Source organism: Pavona decussata, unplaced genomic scaffold (genome assembly GCF_977016875.1).
Source record: "Pavona decussata unplaced genomic scaffold, jaPavDecu1.1 SCAFFOLD_258, whole genome shotgun sequence".
NCBI classification, from domain to species: Eukaryota; Metazoa; Cnidaria; class Anthozoa; order Scleractinia; family Agariciidae; genus Pavona; species Pavona decussata.
Window position 1 is genome coordinate 188807 of NW_028145661.1, and position 22400 is coordinate 211206.

The 22400-nt window shown below is 38.9% G+C and overlaps 2 protein-coding genes across 2 annotated transcripts; one reads left to right on the plus strand and one right to left on the minus strand.

Annotated features, from left to right (window-relative positions):
• Positions 1–273: 273 nt before the first annotated feature.
• Positions 274–10467, minus strand: LOC146456302 (2,4-dienoyl-CoA reductase [(3E)-enoyl-CoA-producing], mitochondrial-like). Its single transcript, XM_085093249.1, has 8 exons — positions 10110–10467; positions 7926–7983; positions 7110–7344; positions 6736–6835; positions 6100–6172; positions 4807–4953; positions 1120–1182; positions 274–972 (listed from the first exon to the last, which is right to left on the minus strand). The coding sequence occupies exons 1-8, from the start codon at positions 10397–10399 to the stop codon at positions 913–915; spliced, it is 1026 nt and encodes a 341-aa protein (XP_084949375.1). The 5' UTR covers positions 10400–10467; the 3' UTR covers positions 274–912.
• Positions 10468–14464: 3997 nt separating this feature from the next.
• LOC146456303 (NACHT, LRR and PYD domains-containing protein 3-like) lies at positions 14465–22252 on the plus strand. Its single transcript, XM_085093202.1, has 4 exons — positions 14465–14931; positions 16863–18803; positions 20359–20452; positions 21087–22252. Exons 1-4 carry the CDS (start codon positions 14691–14693, stop codon positions 21151–21153), a joined length of 2343 nt encoding a protein of 780 aa, XP_084949328.1. The 5' UTR covers positions 14465–14690; the 3' UTR covers positions 21154–22252.
• The last annotated feature ends 148 nt before the right edge of the window (positions 22253–22400 follow it).

Sequence of the window (22400 nt, forward strand, 5' to 3'; positions counted from 1 at the left end):
CATCGTAGCAGTTACCGATAACACACAACCTACTGCGTTCAAACAAGTTGGATAAAGTATGATTTTAAGACTTTAAACAGAGAAAAATTGTTGAAGTTCTTTTGAATTCTGACAAGAGCTTTGTCAGCACTTTGTGCCTCATGCCATGATTTGGTCTGTGGTCAATGTTTGCCAATTGCATTTTTTTTAACATAGTGAAAAGCATGGACAGGATTGTACAATTGACACAAAATGACGTGAAAATTGAAAAAGAAAACAATCAGGATTCACAAGTGGTCATGGCAATTTTTATTGTATAAAGCAAAAAAGATAACAGTGCCTTATACCACAGAATAGAACACCTGGACCCTGTGATACATTTGCAGGTTGTGTTGGTTCCCCATCGCATGGTCAGCGGAAACCCAAGTTAGACTTGGAGAGAATAACTACAAACCAATAGACCATTTCTGAGTTGCTTTGAACCCCATTATAAAAGTGAGGCCAAGTGCAAAGTTCTTGTCATGAAAATTAGTTTTCATTTACAGTCAACTCCCTTTATTGCGGACACCCTCAGGACCGCGAGTTAGTGTCCTTAATAGCGAGAGTCCGTAATAGCGGGAAATTATTTCAGTCAAACGTGCGTAATTTATTTTTGCCGGGAATTTAGCTGCTGTCCGTATTATCGGGGTGTCCGTAATAGCGAGGTGTCCGCAAGGCGAGAGTTGACTGTATATGCAAACAAAGCTAATTTTCATATGAAAAGTTTTGCACTTAGCCTTGCTTTCATATAATATAATAGTGAGGTTCACAGCAACTCGGAAATGGCCTATACAGTGCTCATGCAGTTGGTGGCTGACAGTTAAAAAAGCCACAAAAAAGTTACCAAACAGTAGTTTAGAACTTGTCACTGAGGTTTTGATCAGATGTTTTAAATTAAGAGCCCTTTGTTTTTCGGATTATTGCTTCCATTTGATCCCACTGCTCATTTGGAATCTGAAAAAAGGATAGATTGGAATAAAAGTTAGTGAGATTGGGCTTCTTAACAGGTATTTATGCATGAAAAAAGTGAAAAGAGGCAAGGAAACAGTTTACTCAGATTGCCCAATAAATTGGGAGATTTTGATTTAAAACAAAAATCACCTTTCTGAACTCGTTGAATTCACCAGCCAAAGAGACATACTCCCCTCCATCAAACATTATGACCTGCAACAAATAGGAATATTTCATACAGTGGTACTTTGAAGATCAATGTGTCAAATGAAAACCAATTTCACTCAGTAGAATTGTAAAATTTTGTCTGATTTTATGGTAACAGCTGAAACATCACAGAAAAATACCTCAACACTATCACTGAATACCATTAAGAAAAAACATTTGCTACAAATATTCTGTACTCTTTAAATAATCACTTTACATTATTCATTACCAGCTTTGCTATTACATTTTGCATTACTGTACTAATTTTCGATTTAAAAGTTCTTACAACATAGCCAGTCTTATATTAGTGTCTTAATAATGCTGACAGTTTCGATGACTGTCAGCCATCTTTATCAAAACTTGAAAAGCATGAAAAGTGTCAGAAGCCTTAAATAGGCTTTTGAAGGTGTTGATTATTGCGATAAATGCGCAAAGTCACTCTGTAGACGCCCGCTTCCCCCTGGTTTGGGGGTGGAGATCACTTGTGTCCATATGGGAGAAAGCTGATAGGCTCCCTCGTCCCTGTTCATAGTAGGAGTGTTCGATCTAATGCATATGCTTTCTTTAATCCATCGCTTAAACTTGTCGCCGTCCTGCTCAACTATTTCACTTGCTTCCCAATTCATAATATGATTGTTCTGACAAACGTGGTCTGTTATGGCTGATTTATGGTGTTCACAGGGCCCCTCAGGATAACAGCCCCGTAGCTGATTGGGCCACCCTGTCTAAATAAAGTTCACTTACTTACTTACTTTCATTGGTAGAAGCTCTGCGGGTGGTTCTTGTGAAATTTCTGTTAGAGATCTTTTCTGCCTCCTTTCTGTGTTCTGTGATCCTGGTTCCCAGCTGTCTCCCTGTTTCACCGATATATACCTTTTCGCATTGGCTGCATGGAATTTTGTACACCACTCCAGCCTTTTTGTGCTTCTCCACTATGTCCTTCGGGTGAACTAAAACCTGTCTGAGGGTGGTTTGAGGTTTAATCACTGTGGCTACCCTGTGTTTGGTGAATATGCGTTGTATTTTCTCTGTGAATGAACGGACATATGGGACAGTCACCACTGCTCTTGATTTTTCTTGAGCTTTGTCTTTCTTGGATTTATCTTTTCTAATAGCTTTCTTGCTGTTCATTTGCTCTTTGACCTTCTTTATCGCCCAATCCGGGTAACCACATGTATGGAGGGCTGTTCTTACGTGTTCTTCCTCTTGTTTACGGTCTTCTTCCTCCGTGACAATGCTGTCACTTCTTTCCAATGACGTCCGTATGACAGCAAGTTTGTGCTGAAGTGGATGATGCGATTGAAACGACAGGTACTGGTCTGTGTGTGTGGCTTTCCTGTAAACCAGTAGTTTGATGGATCCGTCCTCCCTTCTGGTAATAAGGGTGTCCAGAAATGGGATCTGGGCATTTTTCTCTGGTTCGTGCGTGAATTTGATGCTGTTTGTTTTGTCAATTCCATTAAGATGATCTGTCAGAGCCTCCACCTTTCCCCTCTTAATGATTTCTAGGATGTCATCCACATATCGTTTCCATAGCTTAGGTTTACAGTCTATGGGAGCAGTGGCGATGGCCTGTTGTTCAAGCCATTCCATAAAAAAGTTAGCCAGGATCGGGGATACTGGGCTGCCCATGGCTGTGCCGAACTTCTGTTTGAATAATTGTCCTCTGAAACTGAAGTATGTGGTGGTGGCAATAAATTCTGTGAGATCCATTATATCCTCAACCTCTAGGTTTGTTCTTTTCTTTAGATCCTGATCTTGATCTAAGCGTTGTCTTATGATGGTTAATGTCTCCTGTATAGGGGTCTTGGTAAATAGTGACACAACATCGTGGGAGTTGAAGATGTCTTCTTGTTCTAATGTGACTGAGGATAATTCTTCAGCAAGGTCTTTGGAATTTTTGACATGATGTTCCGTAGTGCCAACCAGAGGTCCCAGGAGGTCAGCTAGGGCTTTAGATGTATTGTAACCAATCGATCCTGTGTAATCCACAATAGGTCTCAAAGGGTTGTTAGCCTTGTGAATTTTTGGTGTGCAGTACAATCTAGGTGTGGCCTCAGATGTAGGGTACAAGTATTTGTACTGATCTTCCATTATCTTGCCATCCTTTTTTAACTTGGTCAGCTTTTCGATCAGCTTTCTCTTATAAGAACTGGTTGGATCGGCCTGCAATTTCTCATAAGTGTGAGCGTCATTCAACATGGTGTGGATTTTTTCCTCATACTCGGTCTTATCCATGACTACTGTGGCTCTTCCCTTGTCTGCTGGCAGTATCATGATGGAATCCTCCTGTTTCAGTGACCGAAGTGCCGTTTTTTCTCCTTTCGAAACGTTGCTTTTCGGGACCTTTGATGACTTGATCGCTCCGACTATTTCTGTTCTCAGTTGGGTTGCTTCGTTGGTAGGGAGCGATTTGCAAGCCAGTTCCGTAGCTACTATGATGTCGTTTGTGGGAATGCGGTGCGGTGTTATTGCAAAATTTAAACCTTTTGACAGAACACTTGTTTGATCCTGGTTAAGTTTATATTTGGAACTGAAGATTGACAACCCACCGTTTTATCTGTGTACCACTAAGGTCTGGTTTCGAAGGATTATTTTTCTTCCGCTTCGAGATTAAGCTTGCAAGCTTGTCTTGCTGTCTGCATTTTGATTGTTTATGCACACTCTCGTGAACTCTTGTTAGGTGCGTGTTTAATTGTTGTTGGACGTCGCTTGGGAATCGCTCCGTTAGCCGTCGCTTCTTGTCTTGTAGATGACTTATTTTCTGGTTTGTTAGCCGAATCCTCTCTCGAAGAAGGTTCTTACTGGCTTTCTCCACAATGTTTCTTGCTTTGACGGAATTAATAGGGCACTTTAAACGAAGGCTTGGAGGAATGACACATTCGTCTTTACATCTCAAGTTGAACACCAAATGATTTCTATGGCGCGCTAGTTGACGTGTGGAATTTTCCGCTTTTCGGACAATCTTGATGGTCTCCTGTCCGTAGTTTGTTCGTAAATTCTTGAAGAAATTCATTAGGCTAGATAAGTGAACAGTCGATTTAAAAGTTCTTACAACATAGCCAGTCTTATATTAATGTCTTATTAATGCTGACAGTTTCGATGACTGTCAGCCATCTTTATCAAAATTTGAAAAGCATGAAAAGTGTCAGAAGCCTTAAATAGGCTTTTGAAGGTGTTGATTATTGCGATAAATGCGCAAAGTCACTCTGTAGTCACTTTTAAATCGACTGTTCACTTATCTAGCCTAATGAATTTCTTCAAGAATGTACTAATTTTGCATTGAAAGTTATAATGTGTGCTACATGTACTTTGTTATTACATGCTTTGTCAAAAGTTATTGCATAATTTATGCTTTATAATTACATTTTGTGTCAGTAACCACTTTCTGTGGTGTGACAGCCACAGCTACACAAGCTTCCATGGATAACAACATTTTAGAAAGTTGAGATGTTCAGCACAAAATGAAAATTCCACCTTTCAACAGACAAGTCTATACTTTTGTGACTGAAACTGGCTAAATTGACCTTATAAAAGGTCTCCTCAGAATAGATCACACAAATGAGGTAATAGTTCTATAACTTGCATTGTTTATGTGGAAGGAAAAAAGCAGCTTATGAAGCTAAATACCTCTCCTGATATCCAACTTGAGTAATCGCTAACAAGGTATGCAGCTAGGTTTGCCAGCTCTGGGATTTCACCAAGTCTGCCAGCTGGAATGCGTTCAGTTGCTAATGCCTTGAATTGCCCTGTAGGATCCAGACGGCTAAAAGCTCCCTGAAAACATGAGCTTTTAAATTAAGTAACTTTCTTTTTACTTTAATTGCAACAGCGAGTTATCGAGGGTAAAATTATATAGAAAATGACCCGAAGGGAAAGGAAAATTGCTTCGAGTTAGCGCGAGGATCGAGTTAGCTAGGGTTTGAGTTTTTGGGAGTCAACTGTAACTTGCAAAGTCTTCGATTACCGTTAAAAATTACAACACCACTGTAAGATAACATAGACAATTATTATAGCAGATAAACAAACTTTGCTTGCGAAGAAGGAGTGGAATTAGATATACCAAAAAGTTAATAATATTGTATCATGGAGAATAAAAATACTAGGGCCCATTTGTTTAAAGAGTACTTTGTCTAGGTAAAATAATTTATCCACTGTAAAGTCATCCATTCTTTGAACAAACACAGCCAGGAAAAAGTGGTGTCTTGAAATTAAAGAAAGATCAAACATTACAAATACATTTGATGTAATTATACTTAGATGCATATTTCAGTGTACATAAGATTTTTGATAAGCGTGCCGTAATTATTATTATAAATGCCTTAGTGTTTAGTAAATTATTCTATTGCTCTTCTGTTTGGGGCAATACTACTTAAGCTAATCTGGACAAGCTCCAAGCAATACAGAATTTCGCTTGTCGCATATTTGTGTGTGGTGCTAAAAAATTTGATCACATAACTCCTTTTCTAAAAGATTTGCGCTGGCTACCAATCAGGCAACAACTTTATTTTCGTTTTGCTGTTCTGGTTTTTAAGTGCATGACGAGATGTGCTCCGGAGTATTTGACATCTAAGCTTGTCAGAAGATCCGCCATCTCGACAAGGAATACCAGAAACTCTCAACTTTTGAACATACCACTCTTCCGCACTGCTAGTAGCCAATATCGAGCGGCCTCTCTGTGCAGTGAGTTGCAGCCTTTGCTCAAACTTAGCCCTTCCGTGATGGTGTTCAAGCGCTTAGGCAAAAATGTCTTAATGACTGTTTTAGCTAATCCACTAGTTTTATCTTCTTTTATCATTGTCTTGTACTTAGTTATGTAATGTTAAATTGACTCTGAAAAACCCCGTGGGGACGAGCCAATAAAGTATGTATGTATGTATGTAGGATAAGTATTGAATATGGTGATTTTGCAGCACTCTGTACCTTGGTTTCAATGGGACCTGGAGCAATGGCATTAAATCTCATTCCATATTTTCCCCACTCTGCTGCAAGTGATCTGAAGGCAAAAACTGGCATTATCATTGAATAATTTGATCAAAAGTTCACTCAGGCACACTGACATCATAGTCCCTGGTCCCTGCTTTGGGGGAGGGAGGGGGTTGTCAGGTGTAGATTTTGGCAGGGACCTTCACAGGGTTTTATGTTGAGAAAGAAAGGTATTTTTCAAGGTTAGGTCCTGGGCTATTGGATTTCTTTTGATTCCTTTTTTAGCCTTAAAGGACTTTCTGGGCCTAATAAATGGGCTTCATTTACAACTCCCTGTCACTAGTGTAACTGAGTACTGACAGTATATTACCCCCTCCCTCCAGAGTCATAGTTCTCAAAACCAATCAACTAGCATGTTGGCAATTACTGTTTTTCTTCCCTACTTGTGTTTGATTTGTATCAAATCCCATTTTCTTCTAAATTAATGTTTCACTACATACTTGATTAATGCATACAATGCCTCTTGAGGAAAAACCTTTCTAAATAAAATTTCTGATCACAAGAAAGTTATGCAATATCTATTAATAGGCCATTGAGGAGAATAATAAATATATTATTGTATGTTGACATTACCTGGTCATGGTCTCTACTCCAGCTTTAGCAGCTGCTGAAGGTACTACATATCCTGATCCTGACTTGGCATAGATAGTGGTGATCGCCAAGAAATTTGCACCTAAAAATGTGACAAAGATCTATGAGAATCATACTTTAAAACTTGAAAGTTTCATTTCACAGGCCTGTATAATTGATAAAAATAAATTATGTTTTGATGCCAAAACATGTGATTCTTGATCCCAGCATCCTTTCTCTTCCTGCCTTAGTGGGCCCTAGGAATGACTGACTGCCAGACCTGGCCACTGGAAAATGCTCTTGATAGTAACATTTCATTCCCATTAACCCTAGATTCTTTTTTCTTGTTACAACGTGTAAAATTTAAGCAAAAATACCTTTTTGTGCCTTTATGAGTCTCTTTGCTATGTCTAAAGTTATGAATGCTGTTCCATTAAGTACAATATCAATCACTGTTTTCCATGCATTGGCAGACAATCGTTCTGTTGGTGATACAAAATTCCCTGCGGCGTTATTGATGATAATATCAGGAAGACCACACTGACTCTCACAGAAGTCAACTGCAGCAGTCACTTGTGTAGGATCTCGCACATCTGCTGCTACTGGTACCACCTGAAAACTGAACCTATGTTACTCAATAGTGGCCACTTGATGAAGAATTCAACATCATCTATCCTCACAAATATCCCAGGGGGGTCTTCGGACAATAAAGAAATCTTGTATGTAGTTCTTGGGGCATAGAATGGTAATCCAAGACTTAGCAAGGCTGCCAGACCCTTGTTTTAAAATCTGAGTCTGAGATGTCATTACCATAATTTTCAAGCCAGAGACTTTACCTAAGAAAATCTGAGCCAGTGAATCTGAGAGCTTTTGACTGCTGGACAATTTTCAAGTCGACGCTTACCAAAGAGAACAGTTGTTGGTTGTTCATCGCTACTCACAGATATAGACTGGAACCTTTCTTTTCTTGCTTGACAATTTGTAAGACTATTCAAAATTTGCGACTTGGAGATTGTCCAAATCCTAGCAAGCGTAATACTCTGAGACACTAACTTTAAATTGCATGCACTTGAGAGTCTATTACAGTGCGTTATTTTTAAAGACTACTCATTTTCGGTAGACCATTCTATACTCCATGATTCTAAGTACATGGCTTTTTCGCATTAAAGTGTAAGTAGCTTGAAGTTTCTTACTTTGTTTCCTGTCTCTTTTGAAATTTCTTCAGCTGTTTTTTCAAGAACTTCAAGCTTCCTATTACAAAGAAAACAAATTTAAAGGAAATGTCAAAATCATCTGAGTTGTTGAGTTTGCACAGTGTACCTTAGATATCCATAAGGCAGTACATTCCTTTTTGTGCTCAACAACATCAACAAGAATTTTCAAATTCACCATGTAAATTTACTTTTTGTCTCTTGATTGTTTTGTCAGGAAATGCTATTTTTAACAAGCACTGAAAATGCTGCTCTTTTTGCCTCTGTCAGCAAGATCTAAAGTTGCAAAATTGTGAAATTAATAAAAAAGGGGGTAAAATATATGTGATGTGATGTTTAAAGCTTTGTGAATAAATGAAAGAGGTATTTTTTCAGACAAGATATGCCTGTGTCACTGACCAAAAATATACTTCTACATTTAAAAATACTTGCCAATAATTTATATAAATTTTTGCACAATTTCAAAATCAACACACATTGTTTTTGTCATCCAATTATTCCCTAAAAAGAAGCAGGGGGAAGGAAGGGGTGGTAAACTCACTGAGGAATTATAATTGCAAAGTGCAAAGAGACCAAAAAGAGACTGAAAAGACTCATGATCAATCCCACTAGTACTTCTTGAGGGTCCCCAATAGGTTTTTCGGGATACAGCATTTGGCTTTTTCAAAGGTTGGGATTCAGGATTTTAGCGGTAAAGAGCAACGATATTCGGGATTAGAATTAGGGACGGGCCACCGGATTTGACGATTTTATGAAGCAGGGTGCGGGAAATTGTTACTCTAGAGAAACACGATCCAGGAAGTCCGGTGTCGCAAATGTACAATGAAAATCTAGTTGTCACCATCCTGGACGAGAAAATTAATTTATGGGTCCTATGTCTTTACAGATAAAATTTCTTTGTGCTCCCTGAGACCTTGCAGTTAACTTGAGCTGATTAGCCTAAACAAATGCCACAGAGCTACCATACACAACGGCATAAAGGAACTAATTCAAACGGCTCCGAATGATACGAAAACCTCCATTCAGTAAATTTGAGTAGTTTCCTTCATGATCAAAATCAAAAGGTCAGCAGAGAGATCCCACCACATTTTGATCAAAAAGGAAAATCTCTCAGATTAACGTATCCAGAAAAGCACTAAATCCAGAAGTTTAAGGTACATTAAGCAACCAGCAGGAGTCATGTTTGGCCTGTCACCTTTTCAAATACTGTTGCAGTCTCACGTTGTGGTATGTGAGCAGCAATGCTCTTCAGACTTTGATGGCCATTATCCCTGACTGAAAATTTTTCCAAGGATCAACGTAATAGGAAAGACCGGCAGCCCTCGCTCACTATTCAATTGAGAGAAAAAAGGAAAAAGAACAAACTCTAAAACGAAATTGCTGAGTCTTATCGACAGACGTGATTCGCGGGAAACTTGAAAGCGTCTTAAATGAACGATGTCGCCGTTATGGTGGAAAGAAATAGAAGAAAAATAATCTTTCAGCTAATTTCTCGCGTGACCAAAGACCAGTGGAAAGTTCAGTGCTCAGATTTACAGTGGGAATTTATACAGGGCTGTCAACTCTCCCGGATAATCCGGGAGTCTCCAGATTTTGAACCGAATCTCCCAGTCTCCAGATTTATGGCTGTAATCTCCAGATTTTGAGCGGTATCTTCTGGTCTCCAGATTTATGTCGGTAATCTCCCGGATAATTGATGAAGTTTGGTATTTGTCGTAGACTTGACTTTCCAACGAGAAAATTTGAAATGTGTGGCATTGTTTTTCAGGTCCTGTATAATGGATTCCCCCCTCCCCCCGCCACTGAACCAATAAATATGGCCTTGATGCGACGCCTCTGTTAGGCGCTTTGTTATTGCTGTTGGGGGAAGTCATATTCTCCAGATAAAGACATGTGAGGTTGACAGCCCTGTTTACATCCAACTTAAAATGCCTTTTTCAGTCTAGGTAAGGGGCTTGAAAAAAATTATGACCTGACTGGAATTGGGATTGGGCTAAAACAGCGGTCGAAATTAAGGGATTGAGGGAAGGTTTTCGGGATGGAGGGATTGAAGAACCCTATTGGGGACCCTCCTTCTTTTTCTTCTTGATTTTTCAACACCAAAAAAATAAACAGACCCTAAATGTTTAATATTTAAGTATTTTGTTAATATATGAATCGCAATACCTGCTGGATATAACAACAGTTGCACCGCATTCAGACAGCATTTTCACCATTCCTTTTCCCAAGCCTGTCCCTCCTCCAGTGACAAAAGCAATCTTACCTTTGAAGCAATCTTTAGGTAGCATACAGTTTCTCCGAACAGGAAAATTATTACCATTTGAAAAATGACTAACACTGGAGCTTAAGCCCCTGCTATTTTTTAACTCATTGAACAGTGGATATTGCGTTCTAAACGAATTTGTTCTTGAAATTAGTAGACGAAAAGCGCTGGAGATTACTCTAACGGCCGCCATCTTAGAGGGGACAAAAGTAAGCTTGAGGGGGTGCCCACTGAGGAAAACTATTGACCGTCGTGATTCTCCCAAGAAAACGTGCGTTATACTACAAAGTAAAAGAAAAAGGAAACGAAGAAATGAAAAGAAGGTCATTCGAGTGTAATTTAGGGGGTTATGTGGAAGTCTCCGGATGCTTAACTTTCCTTATTAGAATTCTTTCCCCTCCCTGCTGCGTAGTAAGATGCTCCGTAATCGTCCGTGCTCTTTACCAGACTCTTTTGAATACGGAAGCCCATAAGGGACACATCTTTCCTGGTAATATTCCTCTATATAACAAGACGTTACACATCTCACAAAATAAAGTGCACTGCAAACTAAATAAATCCTCACACTGCGAACAAAATAAATCCGCACGCTGCAAATAAATAAATAAATCCGCACACTGCGAACAAAATAAATCCGCACGCTGCAAATAAAAAAAATTCGCACGCTGCAAACAAAATAAATACGCACGCTGCAAATAAAAAAATTCGCACGCTGCAAACAAAATAAATACGCACGCTGCAAATAAAAAAGTCCGCACACTACAAACAAAAAAATCCGCACGCTGCAAACAAAATAAATCTGCACACTGCGAGCAAAAAAATCCGCGCGCTGCAAACAAAATAAATCCGCACACTACAAACAAAAAAATCCGCACGCTGCAAACAAAATAAATCCGCACACTACAAACAAAAAAAATCCGCGCGCTGCAAACAAAAAAGTCCGCGCGCTGCAAACAAAACAAAAAGTTCTGCGCACGCAGGTAGACGCAAAGTACTGGGACTGAGTGTTATATTTGAAAAACATGGCGTCCAGTGAAGCGATCGTGATGAAAGCTGAGTGATAAAATTGTGCTCGACAGTTTGCCCTGGGGATCTGATGGAGAGCTATTTCAACAGAGGCCTTATGTACAGCCATATAACGCTGATGTTGAGAGACATCATCATATAGATGTCGTGAATGAACGAACATTGAAGCGAAGACCTCAAGACTGCGGTCTTTAGAGAAGGCGAGATGCATGTTGTGAATGATGATCTAGTTGAACGCGTAGGGGATCTGATGTTGCTTAAAAATTTCACTGGTGCAGGCAGTTTTCTACCATTTATATAAAGAAAAAATATATATATAAAGTGTAAATTACAACTTGGAAAACTCAGGGAATTCCATTATAAAAGTGATGGGGTGATAGTCATAGTTTTGGGGTGTCAAGTTTCAAAAGGTCCACATGCACATTTGTACCTTTTGAAGTACTCTTCAAGTATAAGTAAAGTAAAGGCTTATGACAGTCCTTTCTGAGACCTTCAAAAGAATAAATTAAAAAGTTTGCAATTGAACTAAATGCATGGTATCACATATGTCAATATTTACTACTAACAGGTCAGGTTATCCATTTATTTATTTATTTATTTATTTATTTATTTATTGTTTTGGTACCTCTGATAGATACAATTTATGTGGAACGATACCATGAAACAAAATCTTAGGACCTTATAGGGTTTTCTTATATACCCAGTGAGCACCACTGTCACTTTTGAATGGGATTTCTGCCATCCGCAGGGTAGAAACCCTGAAACCATTTCAGGCGATTGGACTTTACTTGCAGCTGAAACAACCACAATTGGTCTGCAAGCAATTGCATACATTTAACATTCAAAGTTGTTAAATGGGGTAAGTGGAGGCCAGTTATTTAGGTGAGAGCATTCTTCATGTCACTTGCCCAGGTGGAGAGTGTTCTCAAAATTACATGTTTGTTTACATGTACAGCCGTGTTTATATTTAGTTGTGCTGTACATATAAGAATGACCTTGACATTCAGCTGTTGGTCAATCATCACCCACCCTGGTGTTCCAGTGTAAACTTCAATAAAATTTTTGGCAAAATTCTGTAACTTGTTTCTTTTATTATGCATTTCTTATGGGAGATCGTATTTTTCCAAGCTTTAAAACATATCTTAGAAACTAATTCAGAAATGAAAACATGTTCAATATTTAATGAAATTACTCTACACCAGGAGTCCTGCTTCCTAACAGGGGAAATTGCAACAATTTTAAGTAGTATAGCAAAATTGTGCAAGGACTAGGGATGATCTTAGGTTGAACTTTATAACATATTTTTGGACAATCACCTTATTTTTATCTTGTCTCCAATGTACTAATCTCCAGATCTCCAGTTCCACCTTGTTGACAATGGCCTACACAATTTTGATATTTTGAGTACTTTTTGACAGTTTAAAGAGCCTGTATGAGTAAATTTAGTGTTATTTATACCCTGTAAGTCATTGTACCCTTGTTTTAGAAAAAAAAACATGAGAATGCAAGGGTGGTTACTCAAGGGAACAGGGGTCCTCACTGCAAAAGCTTTATTTAACCCCCAATTCCCTAATAGAGGGGGTTTATTAGAGAAGGGGGGACTGGGGGCATATTTTCTCAGTTACCATGGCGACAAAATATAGATAGAATGAAAGATGTTATGGAACGTTTCATTCTCATTCTGTTGCATTTTGAGTTTACTTAAGTGAAAATTATTTCAATTAAAATTTTGAAAGGAACAGGACCCTGGGTCATTAAGACAATTTTACCAACATCACATCATTTAATATCTTTTAATCATTAAACTGGATTGCTCTGACAGACCGGTGTCCAAACAGGTTTCGAGGCTTGTTTACATTTGTATCTCAAAATATGTTTAAAAAATTTACCCAAGGAAACACGAGGAAATCCACCGTTATGCATCGGTCAATTCCAGCTGTACCCATCCCCCCCCACCCCCGGGCAATAGTGGGGCATTTTCCCACACTGTCCATCCCGGGGGTCGGGCATTAGCCTTCCACCCAATTACCCCAGGGCATTTGACCATCTCACTTTTTTCACCCTATTGCATTGTCGCTTTCTTAATGACAAATTCATCTGCAAATGCAGTAAGTTTCTTATCGAATACGTCTAGATAGGACATAAAATGAGACGCTAGAGTTGCAGAATGACCTATTTTTGCACTAACTACGGGAAACAAGACCCAGCTAGGACTTAATTTGGCCTGAATTAGCTTAGATTTTACCGAAAGTAAGACGAGAAACGAAGAAAATAAAACATTTTTGACATGTTTGAGCCACCAGCCCGGGGCATTTGAACAACTATTTTGTCCCGACGGTGGGGCATTTGCCAGTTTATTTTCAAAAAATCTTAATTCCCGGGGATAAGCCCGGGGGGCGGGGGGGATGGGCACTGTTGGAATTGACTGATGCATTAATTTTGTTTTTTTTGGTTATGCTGACATCATAGCCTTGAAGCCTTCGTTTAAACGTTCGTTTATTCATGTCGCCGAATACAGGAACAAATTTCGCCAGTCAAGGTCGGAATTGAAATAACGGGTAAGGTTCATATTCAGTGGCTCGCCAGTAGTGGCCAGAGTGTAAAAAACGAGTTAAGGCCCTCAAGCCGGCTCAGCTGATGATGATGTCTTCCCAACATCAGCGTTATATGGCTGTACATAAGGCCTCTGTTGAAATAGCTCTCCATCAGATCCCCAGGGCAAACCGGTCGAGCACAATTTCATCACTCAGCTTTCTTCACGATCGCTTCACTGGACGCCATGTTTTTCAAATGTAACACTCAGCTCCAGTACTTTGCGTCTACCTGCGTGCGCAGAACTTTTTGTTTTGTTTGCAGCGCGCGGACTTTTTTTTGTTTGTAGTGTGCGGATTTATTTTGTTTGCAGGGTGCGGACTTTTTTGCTCGCAGTGTGCGGATTTATTTTGTTTGCAGCGTGCGGATTTTTTTGTTTGTAGTGTGCGGACTTTTTTATTTGCAGCGTGCGAATTTTTTTTATTTGCAGCGTGCGGATTTATTTTGTTCGCAGTGTGCAGATTTATTTATTTGCTGGGTGCGGATTTATTTTGTTCGCAGTGTGAGGATTTGTTTAGTTTGCAGTGCATTTTATTTTGTGAGATGTGTAACTTCTTGTTATATGGAGGAATATTACCAGGAAAGATGTGTCCCTTATGGGCTTCCGTATTTGAAAAGTCCACTGCGAATCACGCAAATACTGTATTAATTTTGGCTGTCGGATGTTCTATTGAAACAAGCCTTACAAATTTCACCCGCTTCGATGGATGCGGGAATGTTAAGTTTAAACGTTCACGTGAAATTCCATTTTCAACCCAGTTATGGTACAGAAAGAATCATGTAAATTTGTCTCATGAGGCACTTGATGGAGATGAATTGAAGTCGAACGTGAAGAACAATTTCGTTGGTCGCCTCCCAAGTTTGATATGGATCCGTATCGACTGAAATTGTTATCCTTATCCAATGAGATCACAGATCGAGAACTTGTTGAATTGAAGTTTATTTGCAAGCAGCACATTCCTGTTGGAGTATTGGAGAGAATCAAAAGGCCACTCGAGTTGTTCGATGAGCTTGAGAACAGGAACTTGCTGACTCCGGATAACAAGGAATTTCTGGCCGCCATGTTGGCTGGTATAAATCGTTTGGAACTAAGGGATGACCTGCTAGGTAAACATGATGAACGTAACTTTTTACAACAATTCACTTGGATACCATCTTGGACCGAGTTCTGTTTGTTCCATACTAAATCTCCTTTATATTTGCCAAACTAGTGCAGACATTTTGTGGTTGTGTTTTCACTAGGCCGATTTACTAGCTGAACATTCTTTCACGGTGTTTGTTTACAGACCGACATTTACTAGTTACGCGGGATGCCCTGAAGGAGCATACCGTGTCTAAAAACGGGTCGATTTCTTTTTTTTTTTCTTCGTCGTAGCCACAAATCGGTACATTAGTTTGTTCATTAAACTCTCCCCTCTCCTACTCGGGATGTATTGTTCTGATTGTCTTCAACAAAAGCAGGCCAATCAAAATCCATTCTTGTCGCGTATATCGCGAGAGAGGGGACCCACTCACCCCTACTTGTGTGACGTCAAAGCATAATTTGATTTATTCATTAATCTTGGATTAAAATGGTGGCGCCATGTTGTTCACATATTGAAGACTCAAGTGTGCCGTTTTCAAACGGAAATTTCCCAATTTTAAAGCGGTAAACCGAAAGAATAACTTCTAAGAAGCACTCAACATCTAAAACGGAGGAAATTGGAGAGTTCCTGGCGAAGGAATCATGCTTTGTTTGACAGTCCCGAACCTCGATGGGAGACTAAAAAGAGGTCATTGGTAATGGAATTTCCAAAATTTCCGCTGAGACCCTTAGTAGCGTAACACAAGGGAAACAACATAACACGATCTTCGTGACTCAAAATATTCCATTAGCAAGGATAGTTTTATCAATCGGCGAAGCATGCAGTTAAAATAAATGAATTAGCCCTAGCATCTCGCGTAAATGCCACATCTGTTTTCACTGTGAAATTTAACCTGGAATTTCCGCCACTCACTCAGAAGATTCAGATTACAAAGGCGCGCAACTTTCAAAATTCCAATAGAAATTGTGTCTGCATCTGACCAGTTGGGGCAACAGTTTCTGTTCGCAGATCCTGGTTGCGAATTTTCATCTTTGTTACTGCTTTCGTTGCTGCTTGTAGAGGGAGATGGCATAAATGTGGCATAAATTGCAGCGAAATAACTGGTGACGGGCTGTAATGCGGATACTGATCCTGCATCCCGTCACCGTTGAAGATAAGGTCCCAGTCATGGAACTGGGGCCGGCGGAGGAATCGTAAATCGTAAGAAACGCAAAGGATTGTTTAACTCGTCCGCCATTTTAAAAGTTCTGTTTCGCAAAGTGAACTACAAGGCAAGCATCTGGAAAATAACATTGCCAGATTAGTTGTCAGGCATCTGTCACTACACCCAATGTGATTGGTTGCTGTGTTTATCGGGACAAGTTTTACCATCTCGCGAGATGATATAACTTTGCGTCAATTTCCCATCACAACTTGGCGTGATAATCCCTTGTTTTTTCTCGTTAAAACAGCTTACATTTTTAACTCGCTAAAAACAAGACAAGGTGTTTTCACTGTATTTCCAGATGTTTGCAGACTGATCTAGCCAAAATTGTCCCAGTGAAAACACAACCCGTGACTCTTTTGTTTCATATACCATCAACGATTGTTTATGTAAACGGCCAATTATTTGTTTGGGGGAGGAGGAGAGTGGGAGGGCTCAGTTAGATGTATGTTGAAGAAGAGAGGGTTCTTATTAGGTTGAGGCTGAGGCATGCATGAGTAATACTGAATACTTTGTGAACAAAATTAAACCATTTATTGCATCAATGATTGAAACAGTTTTGAAACCAAACATGATTACGAGCCAGCTGATAGGCAGATAGAGTCCTCTACTCCAATTCCTGACTTTCATTGAAGTGAATACAGAGAAATAAGAGCCTGTGTCATAAACAGTAAGAACCTACTCTACTTTGTTGAGAGAAATTGGTGATATTGCCATTAATTTTGATAAAGTTTTTATGTTTATTGCAGGTCAAACTCGAGCAGGCAGTACCTCGTCACCACTGACTATGTTCCAGCAAACTTTATTTGATCTTTACAAGGATGTGATCGGATGGCTGCAGCCTCTTGCCTGGAACAAATCATTTCATATTCACATCAAACATATTTATACTAACCTGCAGATGATCACGCAATCACATAAGGGACAAATTTCAAAGAAAGAGCCATTGAAGACATACATTGAGATCTTTGAGCCCCGCCCGGGTTCTTCAAGGTTATTAAAGCGCATTCTAATTGAAGGACAGGCAGGTGTTGGAAAGAGTACATTTGTGTCACTAATGGTGTATGACTGGGCATGTGGAAACCCAAACTTGCAGCAGTTCAAACTTGTTCTCTTTATGGAGCTCAAACAAATGAAGGGAAACTTGAAGAGTGACATTTTTGAGCTGCTTTTCCCAAGAGATTTTTATTATTCTGCTGATCATCTCTTCCAGTATATCATTGCAAATCAAGATAGTGTTCTTTTCATTCTTGATGGTTATGATGAAGTGAACCCTTCACAGCTGCAAGATGTTGAGGATCTGATCATGGGCAAGATATTCAGGAATTCAACTGTTCTTGTCACTTCAAGACCTGGAAAAGGGTCAAGGGTTCACTGGTTCATGGATTCCCGAGTCGAGATAAGTGGTTTCACTAATGAGAATATCCATGAATTTGTTCTCAAGTACTTTCAAGATGATATGCCCATGGCAGAAAGCTTAATAGCTCAACTTGAAATGCACCCAGTTGCAGAGAACATCGCAAAAATTCCACTGACAGCAATGCTGATCTGTGCAATGTGGGAAGAAATGCCCCAAGCAGCATTACTCAGCTCTGTGACATCCCTGTTCACTGAGCTTACCCTCTTGCTTGTGAAACGACACTATGCAAGACAGCCTGACAGTAGTTTTGATCCTGAAAACCTCAGCTCCTTGGAAGATATTCCAGATGATCTCTTCCAAAGTCTCCTATCATTGGGCGAGGTTTCATTAAATGGACTGCTGAATGATCAGTTGCTTTTTGAGGTGCTCAAGCTTGAAAAAATCTGTGTTAACAAAGGTGCACTTGACATTGGATTCCTGTCAAAGGAATCTGGCACATCCAGACTTAAGCCAGTTGAGAAGTGCCGTTTTTCACACAGATCTTACCAAGAATTTCTTGCCGCACTTTGGTTGAGCCACAGAATCAAACAGGCTTTCTCAAACAGTTCAGTCTTCGAAGATGTCAGTGTTTACATCATGAACTGCCTATCATCAGAAATGAACTCTGTTCTCTTCTTGTTTACCCCTGGATTGCTGGGTGATGCATTCCAACCTTTTTTTGAGCTTTTGCTGGAAGAAGGCAGTGTTGAAGTTGAGGAGGATGTGAGCTTGAAGCAGTCCTTTTTTGAAGTTTGTGTTCTCTCCTTGTATGAATCACATCAAGGGCACTTGGCTCACAAATTGGAACCACAAATGCCTCAAGGTGTTGTCAAGCTTCATCACTTTGATGCCACACCTTACAAGCTGAGAGCTCTTGTGTACTTTTTGTCCAACAGCCATTCGGTGAAGTCCTTAGTTCTAGAACAAAGTCAAGTTGACAAGAAAGCTCTTCAAGTCCTTGCAAGATATCTTCCAGAAATGGTGTCCCTCAGAGAGTTACACCTGAATTCAAACAGGATCACTGATGAAAGTTTGGCTGCATTTCTGAGCTCACTTTCTTCTGTGCTGCCACATTTAGAGAGCCTGGCGCTTGCAGACAACCTCATCACCAAAGATGGTTTGGGGATCCTAAAGTCGTCCTTCAAGTATCTTCCAAACTTGCAACACATGGATGTCCGAGGAAACAGAATTTCTGAAGCAGGTTTTGATGCCTTAGCTTCAGCAGTGACACATCTGCCCAAGCTTGAAGAGTTGTCTCTTGGTGGGCCTGTGATGGGTGGTGCAGCTGAAGGTACTGCAGGCTTATTGATGTTTTTTTTTTAATAAAATTAATATATTTAACCCTTAGTTTGTTGTTTAGATAGTGGGGATGAGACCCAAGAATAACACGAGCAAGAAAGGAAGGCAAAGTGACTGGGTAAAGGGTACATGAGAACACCTGTCAACTTCTTAACCCAATCTAGACCATACTGATTTCAAATATCCATAACATAATTATGCAGGATGCCCTCAGGGCAGACCAGATCAAAAATTTAGTGATCGTAGTCACAAATTGCAATGAATAAATAATTGAACCTGAATTAAACTCTACTCTCTCTTAGAGGGGATATTTTTGTCCTCTATTGTTCTTATTATCTTCAACATAAATGGCCCAATCAGAACCATTATCTTCTCGTATGTCAGTACAGAGGGAATCGACTCATCCCGATCTGTGTGATGTCACATAGCCACTAATCAGTACTGAACACTTCTTTCACTGAAATTAATGGCCATATTGTTTACATGTTTTAGGCTCAAATATGCTGTTTACAGAAAGAAAATTAACCCTCTTGAAGTGGCAAATCGAAAGAATAACTTCTAAGAAGGGAATACGGAAACAACATCACGTTATATTTGTGACTCAAATTATTCCATTAGCTCCATCACGATGGGAGGACACGTTTCCTCCAGCATTTAGTGCTAAACATACACCAACTCATCCTACGGAAACGTCCATAGGCGTCTTGTTATTATCAAAGCCAAAGCCACAAAACTTTACAAGGGACTTTCCTTAACTTTTTCTGGGAACAATATGGCATGTCATCACTGTTGATGTGAGTCAATGTTTTCATGGCAACTTCATTTTGATAGGCAAATATTTGAAAATTATTATTATTATTATTATTATTATTATTATTATTATTATTATTATGCGTACGAGGCTCCAGGACACCTTTTCACAAAATTCCATTTGGGGATTTCATTGATGACTGCCGCTTAAACGCTAGCCAAGCGTGTCTCCGCTAATTTTAGAAAGTGAATGATGGCGTGACGTTGTAAATTAGTATTTTAGGATCTTTTTAACAACTTTTTTATTTCATCAAAATTTTAGTCTTACTATTGTTAAAAAATTGTGCTTGAAAATAGCTCTGTTGTACTTGGAAATAGTCGCTTTTTTTTTTTTTAATGGAAATGAATTTTAAATATTGAATTGTAAATAGGTTTTAATAGCTCTTTCTTTCTACTTTTATTTATTATTATTATTATTATTATTATTATTATTATTATTATTATTATTATTATTATTGTTATTGTTATTATTTGTTGTCTTTAGTTACTTTTGAGTCAATTTTGATTTTTTTTTTTGGGTTGGGCGAAATCCAAGGCATTCAGAAATAATGACAGCAGTATGATGTCCTGTGATATCATTACCCCAAAGGAAAAGGTTATATACCTGTGCCAAATTTGATGCTGAAGGGGGTGGGGGAGGGAGGGTTGGGGAGGACATAATCTGCTCATTGGTTTTGGAAAAGTTTGTATATAGAAACTTGATATTTATGTGGTTGTATATTATTATTATTTTTAAGGTGGAGAAAACAAGGAAAAGTGCAATTTGTCCGAGATGGCATTCAACTCTTTGATGGAGGTTGCTCGTAGTCATGGTGCTCTTAAAATGATCAGGTTAGTATGGATGCATTGCCATCTTGATTTAGCATCAATCCTTGGTATATTAGCTGTTCAACCCATCCATCCTAAGTAAACTGTGAAGTCCACTCTACAACACCGCAGCCTCCTCTCCCTGCCTTTCTTCCATTTTTACTTCCAAAGCCCCCTTTCTCTGTTAAACCACCTCCCATTTATCATGTGTTCTCTCATTAAGGACAGTGCCTCTTAATACCGAGATAGTTTTGCATCATAATTATATTGCTATGGAGTTGGGGGGGGGGGGGGGGGCAGATCTTAGCAAGGGCTACTGGAATCCAAAATCAAAATATTTGGGGGTAAGCATGCATTTTTCAGAGATAATTAAGCAACAGGCATTTTCAAAATCTCTAAAATGGATATCAATAAATGACAATTTTTTCCAAATTAAATCCCAATAAGTTATTATTTCAATGCATGGACTTTTTTTTCTTTTTTCCGTGTATTTATTTATTTTATTTTCATTATTTATTAAACGCTGATGTGATCCCCTTCCATGTCTCCAGATATCTTATTGACATTAGGATGTATGGTGTGAATGTCATGGTAGGGAATGTCAAAGTGAGCCTAACAGCATACTTATAGGTGTTTATAAGTCTTTCTTATTTTTCAGCCTCTATTCAGATGCTGTACCTGTGGGGATTGACCCAGCTGAGTTTGAATGGCTTGGGATTTTGTGAGAGCTGAGAGTGAATTCCACTCTGTTGCCTGTGGTTCATTTGATATGGCTGTTGGCATAGCAACACAAGGAATATAATAATAAAAGAGTTTGTAATTTAGCTGAAGTCATTTTCCAAAAAGTACACCAGAAAGTGTTTTTCAAAATTTTGCAGCTGTGCTTCGAAGTAATCAGTGCATCAATGGTAGAATTTCTTAAATAGAGTTTGTTAATTTTAATTAACAAATTTAAATTAATTAAATTTAAATTTAAATTTAAATTAATTAAATTTAAAAATAAGTAATTATTATCAGGATATGAAAATATATATGTTGAGTAAAGAACTTACAAGGCTCCCCAAAAGATGACTAAAAATTTAGTCAAAATCGTTTTCTAGACTTTTTAAATGTATTTTAAGCTTATTGTTAACCTTGTAAGTTACTTTCCAACCTTAAACGATTCGTATGAATTATGTATCATGTCAAACATTTTTGTAAAGTATAAACAAATAACTAAGTACAACAAATTGTTCAACATTTCGGGAGGATAACAATGATCATTTTGTACAGAATTTCCGGTGCATTTCCTTGTACATTAATCATATTTTTGTGTGCCATTTGGTGCGACGGTAGCAGCATGGTGTGGTTGGCTTGCTGTGTGGTTTGTTAAAAGATAAGAATGATGTATTAATCAGTAAATGACACAGGCATACTCGGAAAAAATCCAAGTGCTTCTATCAGGAGTCGAACCTAAGACCTTCCGATTACTAGTTCGGATGCTCTACCACTGAGCTACAGGAGACTCGTGGGAGCTAAGGCCATTAAAGTAGGTTCATGGGACAAACATCCTGCATACTGCCAGGATTGGAATGTCAATGTGTTGTTATATGCGCAATGGAAATAATGTGGTGGAATATGTTAAGCCTGGTGAATAAATGAGAATGATGTATTAATCAGTAAATGACACAGGCATACGTTAACTCTTTGTTACTAACTTTGAACAATAGCATAGGTATCATAATCACAAGGTTTAATTGCATATTCTCACTCTAGGGATAAATGAACGTTTCTGCCTTGACAGCAACAGCAATTGTATTTTAATATAACAACGGAATTTTCTTTTGTGAGGCTGATTTCATTTCCTTGTTGGTCGAAAATATTCAGCTTCACTGCTGAAGGATTAGGTCAAACTTCTGAAGTCACACAAGTACGCAGTTGCGTACCGATTTTCCTTTGTTGCTGTCGTGGTCTTCAACATTCCAAAGTTGTG